Source organism: Camelus dromedarius, chromosome 19 (genome assembly GCF_036321535.1).
Source record: "Camelus dromedarius isolate mCamDro1 chromosome 19, mCamDro1.pat, whole genome shotgun sequence".
Lineage (NCBI taxonomy): Eukaryota > Metazoa > Chordata > Mammalia > Artiodactyla > Camelidae > Camelus > Camelus dromedarius.
Window position 1 is genome coordinate 11,696,818 of NC_087454.1, and position 16,285 is coordinate 11,713,102.

At 40.3% G+C, this 16,285-nt stretch overlaps 1 protein-coding gene across 1 annotated transcript in view; it reads right to left on the minus strand.

The window, feature by feature from the left end:
• Positions 1 to 16,285, minus strand: part of KIF13A (kinesin family member 13A) — a 172,616-nt gene that overhangs the window by 61,564 nt on the left and 94,767 nt on the right. Inside the window, 5 exon segments of the mRNA XM_031435159.2 lie at positions 2,484 to 2,596; positions 3,271 to 3,405; positions 4,842 to 4,929; positions 7,548 to 7,728; positions 8,616 to 8,708. Of these exon segments, the coding sequence (XP_031291019.2) occupies positions 2,484 to 2,596; positions 3,271 to 3,405; positions 4,842 to 4,929; positions 7,548 to 7,728; positions 8,616 to 8,708 (610 nt within the window).

Consider the following 16,285-nt stretch of genomic DNA (forward strand, 5'->3'; position numbering starts at 1 on the left):
TTTGGGAATTAGGACCTAGATGTATTTGGGGAGCAGGGAAGCAATATTGTGTCTATGATGGTATCTAAATTCCTCTTGCATCTGCAGCATCTAGTGCAGTGCTAGACACAAGCAGAGGCTTATTACTAAATGTCTGCTCAGCTTGTATTCATACGGCTTACATAACTCCAACCATCAGTTTCCTCATCTTTAAACAGATTAAAAATACATATTAGGAACCTCATATGAAAGAGTGCATATGAAAGTGCACTGAAAACTATAAAGAGCCCTAAAAATGTAGATATCTCATAGACTAGTGGAAAGGAAAACATCCATCCATTTGTGAAAGAGCTAATATATGTATAAGGACAGACAGCAGGATGCTCCAGAGAATTCCATTCAATGCAGCAAGCCATCATGGAAAAGAGCCAGTTGCTGGAGTATCTAAATTACGTGATCATGTGGCTATGAGGTAGTCCAGTTTGGGAACCGCATAATTTAGTGTCCAAATTGAAGTGAGCACTATGAATATTCACTCTGGGACAAAAGTATCAATCAGGACTCTTCCAGGCAAACAGAACACTTGGGCACCCCCCGTACAGCACAGCGGGTGAGCCTGGCTCTAGAGCCAAACTGCCTACAACCAAATCTAAGATCCACACTTAGAGCTTTGTGACCCCGGACACGTTATTTATCTGCTCTCTGCCTCGGTTTCCTCATCTGTAAAATGGGGATAACAGACCCATCTCACAATGCTGATCAGATGAGTTATTACATATAGAGCATTGAGAACAGTGCCTGGCATATAGTAAGAGGTCAGTAAAAGTGATCATCATACATCAAGGCCAGCCATACTCTAAATTCCCACAAATCCATAGCACAGAATTCCCAGTGTCTTCCTAAACGCCCAGCCACAAATCTATAGGGGGTGACAGTCTGCTCGTTGGTACCTGCTTCCTCAAACTCCCATTTCTGCTTTCCCATCCTGGTTCTTGCACTCACTGTGGAACGCAGAGCTGCAGTGCCAGTCTGGGCTCCTGCAATGCCTTGTCAGGAAATAGAGCAAAATCCTTTGTTATTAGAGCAGGAGACAGAATGACTGGAAGTTAACCCCCTAAAGAAGCAGCTGCGCAGTGAGCATGGCTGTGTCCATCTGATAGAGGGGGTGATATTTCACTGCTAATTTTTAACTTTTGTAAAATTACAATGCGCTAGCATCATGTTAAAATGCATGCTGCACAAACATGTTCCTGAATATATTACCTCTTGTCACCTTCTGTCCTATAGAAAACTGCATATTATGTCTCAACAGAAAAAAATATTGTAAGTACAAAGGAAACTACTTCCTGCTGAACTTGGAATAATGATCATGCTGTTTATACAGATTATACAAATAATAGCTACAACAATTAATATTTATTCAGTGCATACTACGTGCCAGGCATTGTTCTAAGTACCTTATGGGCATTTAGTCCCCAACAATTCTACAAAGTAGGTACTGCGATTATCACCATTCTACAGTTGGGGAAAATGAAGCACAGAGAGGTGAACTCACTTGCCCATGACAAAGATACATCCAGTAAGCGGGGGGCGGGGGGGGGGTGCCCGCAGGATCAGACTCAAGGAGTCCTGCTCAAGTACATATTCTTTTTTTTTTTTTTAAAGTGTACACACTCTTCAATGCAAACTCTGTCCCCTCTCATGCTGGAGAATAGGGGGACTTCTCTTGCATATCAGCAGCCCCCTGGGATACAGCGCGACTGAAAGAACAAGCCCTTCATTTGTGCCCCGCTGTACCCTCCGTGTGGCATGCCTTCATCTTCTTTGCCCACCCGTCCAACTCCTATACGTCCTGCACAGCTGGGCTCTCCTCCAGCCTTTGCAGCATCCCTGGGCACACTGCAGGCACTCAAGGCAAAGGGTGAGATTTCAGAGTGGCAGTTATTCAATAACTGTTACCTTTTTTGGGGGGCAGTATTGATGTTTAAACAGTATCAGCCTTATAAAGGGATCTGAAGAGCTTCTATTCAGAATAAGCACTTCGAGGGGGAAGGTATATGTAGCTCAGTGGTAAAGTGCATCCTTAGCATGCATGAGGTCCTGGGTTCAATCCCCAGCATCTCCATTAAAATAAATAAATAAATCTAATTACTTCGCCTCTCAAAAACAAACTATTAAAAAAAAAGAGTAAGCTCCTGCAGTTAAGATAGGATTTGATTTACAGAACTGTGACTTGTACTTACCTAAGACGACATGACACAATGACACAATGAGTTTGTACAATGTTTGAGCCGAGCTGCACCATGCAGTTTTACTCAAACGTCACGTATCTCAGTAGAGGCAGGCGGATGTTTTTCTTGAAACCAGTTTACTAAAGCTACACAGACTCTGAACCACCTGTGACTGGAACCTTCTGACCCCTGACCACACAGTAAGCCCCCCCAGACACACAAGAGCTGGATGGGATGTTCCAGTTTCACACGGAACATCCCCAGCCCCCTTACTTGTTAATGTTGCTGCCTTCTTTCAGTCGCTCTCCTGCGGCTCCCGTCTTAGACACCCTTTCGCTACCCGCCAGGTCTACCAAGCTGACCTTGCTGACTTTCTCTCCCGAGTTCTAGTTGTGGGAAACAAGAGAGAAACAACACACGTGAATGTGAAAACTGCACAGGTGACTACACGTACGTCAGCCCTGTAACTGACACCATCCTGCGCCAAGAAGGCAAACTCCTCAAGAAGTCTCTTCTTCTTAAGTGGTAAGCAGGGCTCTTTGGACGAGCAATTTCAGGGTAAGAACTGAAGCTGGGTGGCAGTACAGCATTGTGTTTTGCACCTGGGCTGCAAGCTCACTCAGTTTTCCAGAATATAGGCAGAAAGCTGGAGCTTTTAAGTGCCTATGAGAACACACTGGGACATGAGGATTCCTGCACATTCAGATCAAATTCTTTTTTTCAGGCTAAATGTTGTGGTTTCCTCTTTAATATCCCTTAACAACCATGAGGCAAACTCAGCTGTTCTTAGGGGAATTTCAGTATGGAAGGATACATAGTAAAAACTGTATGGTGACATCATCGTGCTCTTTAGGCAGTTTACACAACGAATCCAATTTTTTTAAAGAAGTTATACGTAAAGGAAGACCTAACAAATTAAATGACTTTAGCAAAGAGGCTCATCTAGTAGGTAGAAGAGCCAGCATAAAATCTCAGCAACTGAATCCAGCCAGGAAACAGCTCACCCACGCAGGTATTCTGAGTTCTTTTACTGCCATCAAAGGTTCCCCCGGTCCCTCACCCCAGACTGCAGGTCATAGAGCGTCTGTGTGATTATGATGTTGAACACAGCATGGGAGCGGCTGCTTTCTTCATTCATGTTGGTTGCAGCTACTGTCCGGGACTTATTTCCCTCAGACATCAATGACTCAATATCCTAGAGGCAAAGCATAAAAAAATGTTATAAGCAAAAAATATGAGAACACAATCCCGCCCACCAGGACAGGACATGTACTAATTATGACCCCTCTGACGCATGTCACCACCCTTCCACGTGCACCTCCCTGCCCCATCTCCACCCAGCCTGGTGTGAGCTTCCACTCTCTCAGTGTATGAATGTTTCCCCCATTCTTCCCCCCGCAATTGCCCTCTTTCACTGTTAATTACCTATTTTCCCTCTGCAAGTTCCTAAGGCGAAAAGAGCTAATATTTATTGAGCCTTCCAGATACCCAATAACAGTGGTTACTTTATTTCCCTCTAACTCTTCCGGACAGCCATCTACTGTGTGCTGATCTGCCTCCCTTCTCCAACACTGTGGCTCTCCAAGGACAGGGACCTTTCCTTATTTGACTTTGTACACCTGCCTTAGAACACCCGGAACCTATGGGGTCTTATACAATGTCTGAAGAATGAGCCTTTATAAAAGAAGTATTTTCCTGATTTCGCACACAAGGACACTGAAGTTCATGGAGGTCAGATAATTTTTCCCATATCTAGTACGAGTTAGAGCTGGATGCAAAGCACAAGCTCCCCAGCTCTTACTAGTAAGCGACAGGAGGAAGTGGACACTGACCCGAGACACTGAGCTACGAGCCAGGCATCTTAGCAAAAGTGCTGACTTAGCGCCTTCCTGCCAGAGAGGGGTTTCAGTTCATTTCCGGATCTCAATGTGTTTAAAGTGGTGACTGCACTCTATTTCTGATTTAAGCAATACTAAAACTGTCTACATTCAATTGTCTGGAGCGGGTTCCCCTGCAGATGAATTTTAGTCACACTGAGTGTGAAGTGATGCAAGAACTGCCACGGCACATCTAAGGAGGGGGGTGAACTTGCTCATTTATTTATCAGCATTCTTCAGCAACAGACAGCAGTTTGTCTTAAGGGCTTTCTAAAGCAATGACAATAAAAGTAGGGGTAAAACATCGAGCCAGGACGTCAAAGAGTAGGACAAGGAAACGGGTCAGTCAATGGAAGGAGGATCCAGTAGGGTGGAAAGGAATGGAAACTGAAGCAGGAGACCCTGTCAAAGGGAAAGGGCTGAATTAATTACCAAACAGTATTCACGTATGTCCAGATTTGTCCAGAAGGACATCCTGGCAACCTCGGGGAGAAGAGTTTCAAAGAGTGGCATTAGTGTAAACACTCAGCAACGTCAAATCGCTGGGCCTCTCAGCCACACTGCACAACCTTCACAACCAAGCAGGTTGAAGAGTGCCCTTTCTGTCTGTTTGGGGGGTGCTGATCCTGGGTTTCTGAGACCATGAATGGTATCAATATGCTGTAAAGCATCGCATAAAAATATATTCAACATTACTTATACACGTCGATTCACTGCCAGTTTTTTAATGACATTTTTTAAGAATGACACTTACCTCAAAACTGGTGACAGCCAGTTGGGATAAACCATCTACATATGGTCCTAGAACTTTATGCTCCCGAACTTTAAGAGACTGTCTACTCCTTTGGGAGAAAGAAAAAAGGAATGAATGAATCAGACCCAGCTTGAAGCTTTTCTTTCTAAAAAGAAGTACTTTAAAAAGTACTCAGAAGCTTAAGATTGCCATTCCGGTAGAATTGCTTTTAACTATCAAAAAATAGTCTAAAAGCTACTTTATTTGGATTAGCAAAACAGCATTCCTTATGAGGAATGTCTTTTATACTCTGATTTCTATTTATAGTAACTTACTATTTTAAAACTTCTATCTCTACTCCCAAACTAAACAGCCAGCGCACAGAATACTAGGTCAGGCTAACTTGCTTTAGTAGATGAACTTCAGCTTCACACAGCAGGGGGGAAAATTAGAAAAAAAAAGAAAATGAAGCAAAGAACATGCCAGAACTGAATTTAAACTTCAGACTATTTTATTAAAAAAAAAAGGCTGTTTTCTAAGCTGACAATTTTATACAGAAAGTGATGTTAAATTATAGTAATTGTTTGTAGTTACTGATATTTATCCTACATTTAGAATTGGCTCTGCTGATGAAGACTTTAGGGCTCTTCTGAATTTTTAAATGCCAAACTTGGTCTAGGACCCATCTGAAGAGCTTATCAATAGATAAGTGAAGACGCAAAGCAAAGCTATGTATTGTGGCCATACTGTGTATGCCACCTTTTTCACGGCATCAGATACTGGTCACCTTTCAAATCAAGAGTCAATGCTAGACATCACTCAAGTGTGGAGAAAAGTAACTAAGAATGACTGAGTACTTCCCAAAGTCTAGGCCTTGTTCCCTAAGAACTTCTCAGTTACCTCACTTAATCTTACAACAATCTCACAAAGTAGGTTCTACTAACTCTGTTTTAAGGATGAAGAATGCAAGGTGACAACAAGCAATTCTGCTGTACCCTAAACAAGGGCAGACCAAACACACGTCTTCAGAGCTGCTTGGATGCACAAGGACCAGAACTCAGCGCGCTCTGTTTGCACAACCAGATTCTTTAACACTCCTCATGAACAAGAAAAAGTCAACCTAACACCATATCAAGGTGTTGTGATGGTGTCTAACATCTGGAGTTCTTGTTACATGGCTAGTGGGAGTGTCAACTGGTACAACCATGTACAGACTCTTGGTACAAACTCCTGCATTTATATACCAGGAGAACCGTCCAAGAGTGCTCAGAGCAGCACTGAGGTGGTAAGAAGTGGAAACCATATAAATGACAGAAGATAGAATAAATAAATTATACTATAATCATGCAACGGAATACTAAAGAGCAGTAAAAATGAATGAATTATTACTTCATATATCAGAACAAGTGAATTATTAAGGGGAAAAGTAGCCATTCACCAAAGGACACATATTACGATGCCACTTACACAAAGTTAAAAATTGTGCAAAATTATGTGTAAACTCTTAAAGAGGAGGAAGACAATGAGAAACATAAAATTTCTAATAGTAGTTACCTTGGGGAGTGGTAGAGACTGAAATAGGATCAAAGAGGAACATACAGGTGGCTTCAGAAACATGGGTCATGTTCCATTTATTAAGCCAAATGGTGAGTAGGGCAGTTGTTGACTTTATTATTCTTCATACCTTACATGTATTATAAATGTTCTTTCATATGGATTAAAGAGTTATTAACTTTAAAGTAAATAAAACATTTCCTATGACTGGGTCACTTCCTTGCCACCCATAATTTTGATCTTATACCTTTCATTATGCCTTTGATTATACAACTGCTAAAAGCATTTAAATTTATTTTTAATGACATGAGAAAGTATTCATCCTGTTATATAAAAAAAACTCAGGATACTGAATTGTATGTAGAGAATAACCTCAACACACACACCACACTCAACACACACACCACACACACCACACACACCACCTGGAGATTTGAGACACAGGATCAAAAAGTACCAAAGGGTTAACAGAAGCTATTTTTGAGTGGCAGGATTATAGGTCATTTTTATTTCTTCTTACATTTTACTTATTTTCTAAATTTTTATAAATATATATTATTTTAAAAATCAGTAAAAATTTTTTAATTAAAAAAAGTAAATGGCCCTCTCCTTTCCCTTTGAATCAAACTCATCTGGCTTTTATCACCTAGTTATAAAAAATTACAGATGCCTGGGTCTCCCTCTGGGTCTACTGAATAGTCTCTATAGGTGAGGCTCAGGCCCACGGGTCCTGAAAACAATCTCCCGAGTGATTCTGACGCACATCCCAGGAAGAAAACGACTTGCCTAGGCTGGGCCGTGTGAATCCTTCAACCATTCTCCCTCCCATTTAGAGGTGCTGCTTTCCAACGTAAATGGAAGGACCAATGTGTCGTTCTTAACTCAATTTTTACGAATGAACCATAGTGGCAAAATAACATCAACATTAAAAAAAAAAAAAAAAACAACCATCCTTTTAAATGGCATATGTGAGCAACTTTATACACGAATATAGTATGAACCATGGCTACTGGATACACCAAGAGGCTCTGAGGAGCTGACGATTTCTCAGTAAATGAACTGAAACCAGAACAGTGACCAAGGGCTCAAATTCACATACTCCCGCAACTTTAACTTCAGGATCATTTAAAATTATTACTCTAATTACAAGGTTAATTTCAACCACTAACTTACCCTTTGGGGTCTAAAAGATCCCGAACTTTCTCATTATAAATTTCCATATAGGACACTTCAACTTTAAAGGTCTGAGACTCATTCTGCTCCAGAGAGATCCTTTGAAATAAAGCGCAGCAGAGCCTGGGGATGAGGCCCCGCTGCTCAGCATTGCCCATCATGGAGAAGGATTTTCCTGAGCCTGGAGAAAGGCAAGCAGAAAGAAAGGAGGACGGAAGAGGAAGCAAAATGTAATGCTTCAACCAGACAAGTGTTCTGCGTCCATCAGCCAAGGTCACACAGCAGAAGTAGCCACCTGGTCCTCAAACCCAGGTCCCCAGACACCAAGGCTACTATTCTTCCCACTATACCCATGGCCTTCATTTCAACTCTCCCTGCAAGATCCGGGGGACATCTCCTTTACAGATGGATGGGTACCAATGTAACCACCACCAATACACAGTCTTCAAAAGTACGTATGGTAAATATCAACTATACAGCATCAAGTTCCATTAAGAGCATTTACCCACCAAATATTTCACATTTGTAAAAGTGCTGTCATATATACTCTCCTGGTTGTCCTGCGATGTGACAATTGGCAGTATTGTCATGATTTATTCCAACTTTAGAGTTGAAATAATGGTGGCTCAGAGGGTTAATGGCTGAGCCACTAGTCTGTCTTTGTTTTGCTTGTTCCAACCAACTGTATCACTAGACTAGGTTTAATAACCTATCATCACTTTCGTATCCTGGTGAAAGTCCTCTGTACAGGATGACACTAGGAGTTTTTCTATAGCTTTTCACTATAACACTTATACTGAAAACTGGTAATTATTCTCTTAGTCCGAAATCAGGTTAAAACTATAATTTAGGAAAATGACACTTAATAGTTTGAAACTAGCTTTGCTCATAAACACTGAAATTACTCAATTACCACAACTGTTGAACCTCCAAAAGAGGATTACTTTTGATCACCTAACTCAGCTAAACCCACGAAGTCAGAAGCATTTTCCCAAAGTGTTCTCTAATTCTGTGTTTTAAGAAATATACATTTGATACCATTGACTGCAAAGAAAAACAGCTACTTACCTGTCTGTCCATATGCAAAAATGCAAGCATTATACCCCTGAAAGGCTTTTTCAAGAATTCCTTCCCCAAGGCACTTGAAAACTACCTCCTGACCTTAAAAAAAAAAAAAAAAGCAAAAAATATAAAAAGAGAACATGGTTTTTCTTGACATATTTGTATTAATAACTGAGCCCGTCATTAACAACATTTTCTCAACCCAAAAAAGATGTTAAGTGTATCGCACAGCTACTGTTTGTAGGGCTGTGTGTTAACAGCTCAATATATGCAATTTTATTGACTTGTCTAAACAAGAGCGCAGTACCTGGCTCAATTTATGATCTTACCCATTGTTTCCATCTAAGTCATTCCTCTGGGCATTACAATTTCCTGCATGGCTATTGTCTGTGGGCCATATGGAAGCATCATTGAAGTTTGGTTTAGTTTCTTCTCCTGAGTTAGTATTAAAGTGTCATTCAACATAAATTGTCTTATCTCTCCATCTGGACTCTGAGCTTCTGATGAGCCAGAAACCACATCATACACATATTGGTGTGTGTACACCTCTGCCCTAGTATGGTGCTAAGTACCTGCCAGGTGCTGAGAAACTGTTCATTGCCGGTAGAGGTGATGAGCTGAGCACAGACACCTTTCACCTGTGTTCCCACAGAGGGTTCAGGGACAAGTTCTGTTCTGTGAGCCCATCTACAGCTAACTGCAACTCTTGGGGGTGTTCTGCCATGTACTATATACACTATGGTAGTGTCCAGCTGAAGAATAGAGGTGTGAAAATCTTTTTAAACACTTAAAGAAGCATTTACTAACCCTCTGAAATTGGTGCCTGACATTTATCCTCCATCATTAGAAGAATTAAAGTAATAATTCTCCTTCCTCTCTGCAGAAACTCTTGGTTTAAGTACCTCTTTGCTCCACTGGAACGAGAAGCCCCTGACTAATGTCAGAGACTATAATCTGTTTATCTTTGTAATCCTAGTGCCTAGTACAAAGTGCTTAATAAATATTTGTCCAAAGATGAGTCAGTTTAATCTTTTTATCCTACCTGACAATTCCTTTCACATTTGGAAATAATGCAACGTAACCTAAGCTTTGGTGTGTATGTTTTTCTTTCATGCATCTGATTTTAGCAGCCTCTTGTTATACTATGACTTATCGTGGATGGAACTCTTAAAAGTGCAAACGTGAAACAAGAAATAATATTGTCAGTCATTAGGTTGGCAAAAAATAAACTTTTGACAGTATCAAATATAGCTGGATGGAAGAAACAGGTATTTTCATAAGCTGCCAGCAGGAGAATCAGCAAATGCAGCCATTCTAAGGAAAACCTCCCAGCACCTATAAAAGGGACCACGCCCAGGCCCTCTGATCCACTGTGAGGCATCTGCCCTAGAGACTCACCCCGACAAGAGACCCCTGTGAAAGGATGTTCTTGGCAGCATTATTTATAATACCGTGAGCTGGAATCAAGTTAAATGCTCATTAGTAAGGGAGCAGATAAGTAAAATGTGACTATTTTGCAAGATGGAATATCACACACCATGTTAAAAAAAACAAAACAAATCGTGTGTAAACAATGCTAGAATTCAAAAACATTGTTGAATAAAAACAAAAAGTTCAGCTGTATGTATAATGCAATAATTTATGTCAAGAAGTGTGTATGGGGGATATCGATGTGTGCTAAAGTAAGAAAAAAAAGGATCAGAAAAAAATATACCAAATTTACATAACCTTATTTCTCAACTTCTGACTTCCATCTAAGAGGAATTTTAAAATGTCAATGGAATATGTGAATTTTTTTTTAAAAGGGTGTAACTGTAAGAGGTTTTCCTAAGAATATGTGTTTGTTGTGAAGACTACCTAAAGATGTGTGTGTACGCACACACAAACATGCACTGAGAAGAATCAAGTATTGTCAAAATTATCCACTAAACACACACTTTTAAAACTGCTTTTATGTTAAGAGTTAAGCTGTTAAGAGTCCTGGGTTCATCAAGAAAATAACTGACCCATCGTGTTGCTGATCTTTCAAAAACATTGATTTTTTTTCTGATACGTTTTCTCAGAAGACCGTTCTCATTCCACATGTATTCCCAAGGCCTATGCACAGGCTTAAATCTATTTAACACAGCCAGAAGTCAGGCTTGTGAGAGCTGATGGTGGTCCTCAGCCAGGCCCCAAGTGCGGTCCGTAAGTCGTCAGTCGAAGGCATTCAAATAGCACTGCTTTCTTGGCACAAAGAGGGGTGGAGCAGTCTCCTTTGATCTTCCACACTGGTGAACAAGCCCCCAGAAGGGGAGTGGCTGAGGGTGGGGACAAGACGCTCTAAGACTTGGCTAGGGCAAACATCCTATGAATTGTAATTCAAAATTTCAATTCATATTTAGTCACCTAAAAAACAGCAAGGGCTTGAGTTGAGGAAAGGATTAAGCTGCAGAGAAGCACTGGGGCCAAGGAGCTTTCACCCTTGCTTTGCAGAGCCTGAAGTCATTAACCAATCAAGAATTCGTATCTGCTCGCTTGTCAGGTAGTGAAATGGAATACTTTCTGGTTTCTGCTCCTGGTGCTGAGTAGGCTGGAATTACGCGAAATTATATTCTCAGTGTTTTTCCAAGGGCAAAACACAAGGTTTCTTTTTCCTTGTTAGGAATGGCCTTTTTAAACCAAAGATCATTAGCTGAAAAAACAAGAATGACTGCTATAGAGCTACATAAAACAGGTTTATGACGTGTCATAAAAAGCCACCCAGGGTGTGCATATTAAAACTACAGTAGAAAGGGACAGACTGGGAGTTCGAAATTTGTAGATACTGACAGGTATATATAGAACAGATAAGCAAGATTATACTGTATAGCACAGAGAAATGTATACAAGATCTTGTGGTAGCTCACGGCGAAAAAGTATGTGACAATGAATATTTATAAGTTCATGTATAACTGAAAAATTGTATTCTATACTGGAAACTGACACAACATTGTAAACTGACTATAACTCAATAAAATAAAATTAAAATTAAAAATAAAATAAAATACAGTAGAAATAAACCAAATGATTAAAGAGTGCTCCAGGACAGAAAAACATAAGAATAAACTTAAGTTTGGCCTATTTCCAAATTATCGCCAATACTAAATAGGATATGAATTAACCTATTTAACTTGTATACTTTTATTGTGTATGCTAAAAAGAAAAAATTAATTTTTTGTCAACTGAACCGTTTACAGCACACTTTATATATTCTTTATCACGGAATCTTTGCAATGCCCAGGTGTGGTTAGGTATGGATTATAACCAATAAAGAGATGGGGGCGGGGCTCTAAAAGAGTGAGTCATCTGTCCAGGATTAGGCCACCAGTGAGTGGCAGGGCCTGGGTCTGTGGGTGCTACTCCCAAACGGGCTGAGCTCATCCGCAATCAGCGGCTCGTGCTGCGTGGCACAGAGAATCAGTTATTCCCACCTCTGTTCTCCACGGTAATTTTTTTTTTCAAACAAACTCCAGAACTTATCACACTGCAGTATTTTTCCCCATCCCCATTTTGTCTCTTCTACTGAATCGCGAGCTTTGAGAACAGGAGCTGTAGCATCTTGGCAGAGTACCTGGCAAAGTACCACCAGGAAGCACTTTTATTTACCGAATTGTTCCTCTGTTGACACTGCTGTTTTCAAACTAATGTGTATTTAATTGGGGGCCCCTCTCCTCATTAGTGATGACTGAGGCATCAAAATATTGTTTATTGAACTTAAAAAGAAACGTTTAATTGTAGAGCTTACACCTGGTCGAAGTCTGGCTGTTTTTGAAATTCTAATGAGCCCCTAAAGATTACAATCATCTTTGTTAAGTGAGGTGCTGGGTTGTGAATAGACGTGTCAACATGTGTAATCACTAATTGAATAATTTTGATAAAAATTACAGATTACACTTTTACAGACACCCATAGTTACCTCCTTCCTACACATTGAAACAAAATATGTGACTGAAAAAAAATATAAACTAGTCTCTTTGATTTCCATTACATGAATACATACACTTTCGAAAAAGTCAAGTTCTTTCAGTTAGATATTTAGTTACATTTGACAGACAGAATATAATTCAGATTTATTATATTTAATAAAGTTTTAGTTATAAGTAGGACAGGAAAAAATTCTGGGAAACATGAAATGGAACATGGAAAAGCCAAAAACAATTATACTGTGTTTCTGGAAAGAATTTTTCTCTTTTCTGTCATTAAATATCTATCCCAAAATGATACATAAAATGATAAATACAAAGAACTATATTGTAAAGTTCATGTATTTTTACAAATCTAAGCAAGACTAGACTCTAGAGAGACTGGAACCCATTTTATCACTATAGCTTCATGTCTGGAGGGAAATTTATTCAAAGACAAGGCATAATGAACACTTTCGCACCCCTACAAAGATACACTAACTTTTTTTTTAAAAGCTGCTTAGCTCCCACTATGTGCTTACCCGATGCAATCAGCTCCCTGCTATGGATATTTAGATGATTTCCCTTTCCTTTATTTCTGCAATATTTATCCTTATGTATGTATCTTTGTGCACTTTTCTATTCACTTTACTAGGCAAACTTCCAAAAGATCAAATTACTAACTCCTCTAGCAATCGTGAGCCTTCTTTCTACACCTTCAATAACACTGGCTATTAGCGTTCTTCTTGGTTTTGACTAAATCAACAGGAAAAAAAAAAAAAAGCCTCTTGTTTTGTTAAATTAAAATTTTCCTTTCCTTAGTTTATTGTCCATTTCTATTTATTCTATAGTAAACTATTTGGGTCCTATGTTTATGTTTATAAGTCAATTGGTTTAGTTGTTAATTTTTTAAAATATTAATTTTTAAAATGCCCATCATATATTAAGGATATTAACCTTTGGTCTATCATACGTTGCACATTTTTTTTCCACCAGTCTGTTATTTATTTTTCGGTCTTCTGTTGTTCTTTGTCATACAAAAGCTTTTTGTCTTTCACATTCAAATCTTCTCTCATCTTTTCCTGTATGATTTTCATCTATGGCATATGTTATGCTTCCAAAATCGTTCTGGATTATTATTACCCCAAATTACACAGCACATTTTCTTCTAGTTTTGTTTTTGATTTATACAGTTTTATTTCCAAACCTGAGTTCTACTCCTTACCAGCTACGTAACCTTGGGCAAGACCTCAGTTTCTTCATCAGTAAAACAGGAATAACAGTTGCTATCTTACTGTTGCTGGTATGAAATAATAAGGCAATACGGTAAAGCATTTACTATAGGGTCTGGCCGTTAGAAGCCTAGAATATATTTTAGTTAATGTCTATAATTAATACCATCCCTTAAATCTTTAATCAACTATAATTCATTTTGGTGTAGAAAAGGAGGTAATCATCTAATTATTTTTCCTTTAATAGTTCCTCCATCTTTGCAACAATTCTGTGAGGCAATCCAATTTTAAAGGCAAAAGAAAAGACACTTACTCTTAGAAACAAATAATTTAAAGGAATCATTTATTGCTCTTTCTCTCACACCCCTAGGGGTCCCACTTTTAAGACTGCACTGACCACATACAGCGGTGGTGGTGTACTCACACTGGAGAGAAAGAAAGGAAGAAAGGGGCGTGTAAACGTGTGTGTGTTTTGGGTCATGATGAGGAGAGGAAGAAGGAACAGCAACATTAATAATTATTCGGGCCAGAATATGCTGACCCATGTTGTTCAGCGGAGGAGGAATATTTACCATTGAACATTTTTTCTTGTAACATTATCTCAGAAAGGTACAGGGGGAAAAACAACTTAATAAATCATATCAATAGAATTATGAATAGAGCTCCCTTTATCCTGGTGCCGCTGTAGCTGTAGGAACCCCTAGCTGGGGTTATACCTAACCCATTCTTTGGTTTCATGGCTTTCAGGCACCACTGGTACAATAAACGATTTTTTAAAAACCTAGTAAGACTGTCAACCGAAGCCTAAAAATGCTGGCAGACACTATACAGGTGCCTGTCCTCCTCAGCATAAACCAGCTCTCTAAACTTCACCCTGCGATGGAGAGAAAATATTAACTATCAAAGACACTTATACAGTCTACTAAGGAGAGTCTGGTTTCTCCAAAAGACTGAAGGGGTTTTTTTTTCCCCTCTTTTGTTCCTTCTATTTTTCAAACACAGCAGTCCCTTTTTTCAGCATAGGAAAAAAAAAAAAAAAAAAAACGACTTGCCAACTGCTCTTCGAAGCTCAGCTCACCAATAAAAAAGGAGCTGTGTGTGCTGCTGGTTGGTGGGCATCAGGGAACCCACAGAAGATGCATCATCCCCACCGCAAGCGTTTCCCGACAAGAGAGCACACTCGGAGTGAAGCGTGTCTGTCTAGGGGAGTGAGTACCAGCCCCGCAGCCCAGGAGGGACAGAGCAGCAGTCCCAAGGGGAACGGGAGGAGCTGTGAGCATCTGTTTCTAGCCCAGACAACCTGAGCAAAGGCACAACACGCTCCAACCCAGGAAGAGCCTCGTGGCTTTTCCACAGGCCCTATGCCAGGGCCGCTCTGCAGACGTCAGCTCCACATGCCTGGCACAGGGAGTCCACAGGGCAAACCTGACCTCACTTGTTCATAACCATGACCAAGATGCCAATTTCCTCTGTGGGGTTTATGATTAGACACCTAGAACCGTGTGGACAAGCCTTAAAGCACAGGCATGCCCAAAGCAACCCACAACAGAATGTCAGAACAGCAGAGCAGAGTCACAGACCTGACCCACCCAACCCTGAGTCACACGATACAGGTCTTTGAAAAGCTAACACCCTAAGTCTCTACACTTGTGATACTCTGTCCCCATAGGGAGTAGCAGCAATGGCCTCAAAGCTGGTAGGCCTGTGCACTGGGAGCGGAGTAACCAGGGTAACTCTCTATCGCAGGGCCCAGACAGCAAAGCAGAGGAGATGAGAAACTAGGGGTGGAAGGGAAAACACATATCACGCATCTGCTAACACTTGACTACCGACGAGGAACCGGGTGAAACATCCCAGTGGGTACGTTTCAGGAAGAGGAAGAACAAAATCAGAGGGCATAACCTTATCTTACTCACAATCTGCACTCCACAAGGCAGCCTCACATAGATCATGGCTGAAAGAAACACTATGTCAATACGAGGCTGGCCAAGACACAGGCACAGAGTTATTTCTAAAACAGTGACATGGAAGAGCAGTCAAGACTTCAACACAATCAATAATTTTGTCACTTTAAACACAATCTCCAGTTTTCCTTCTTTTCCCCAGCTCTTTTCTCATTGGAGTTAGAGTGAAAACAAATGGCTAAGCCTAATATTTCTGATTCTAAATTCCCGGGCCTGCTCGTTTGGGAGGGTGTTTTTCCACTCCTGACAAGCCCTAGCGATTCTGATGAGTCTGGACTTGGCAGGTGGCCCAGCTCCAAATCAGAGCACCTGGACAGCGCAAGACCAGTCAAGTTCTTCACACATACCTAAAGGGCTGAGGAATGCCTAACACGGAGGTTTCAGTAAAGCTCTTTCAAACAGTGCAACTGTCGGAAATTCTTGCATGTAGGGACTTTAAACCTGGTTTACATTCAATGACCAAAAACTATGTAGTTTAGATAAAAGAACTAGGGCTTTAAAGCCTGACTTGATGACACTAGATTTAAGTTTTAATCAGTTACAGAAGTTTGTCATTA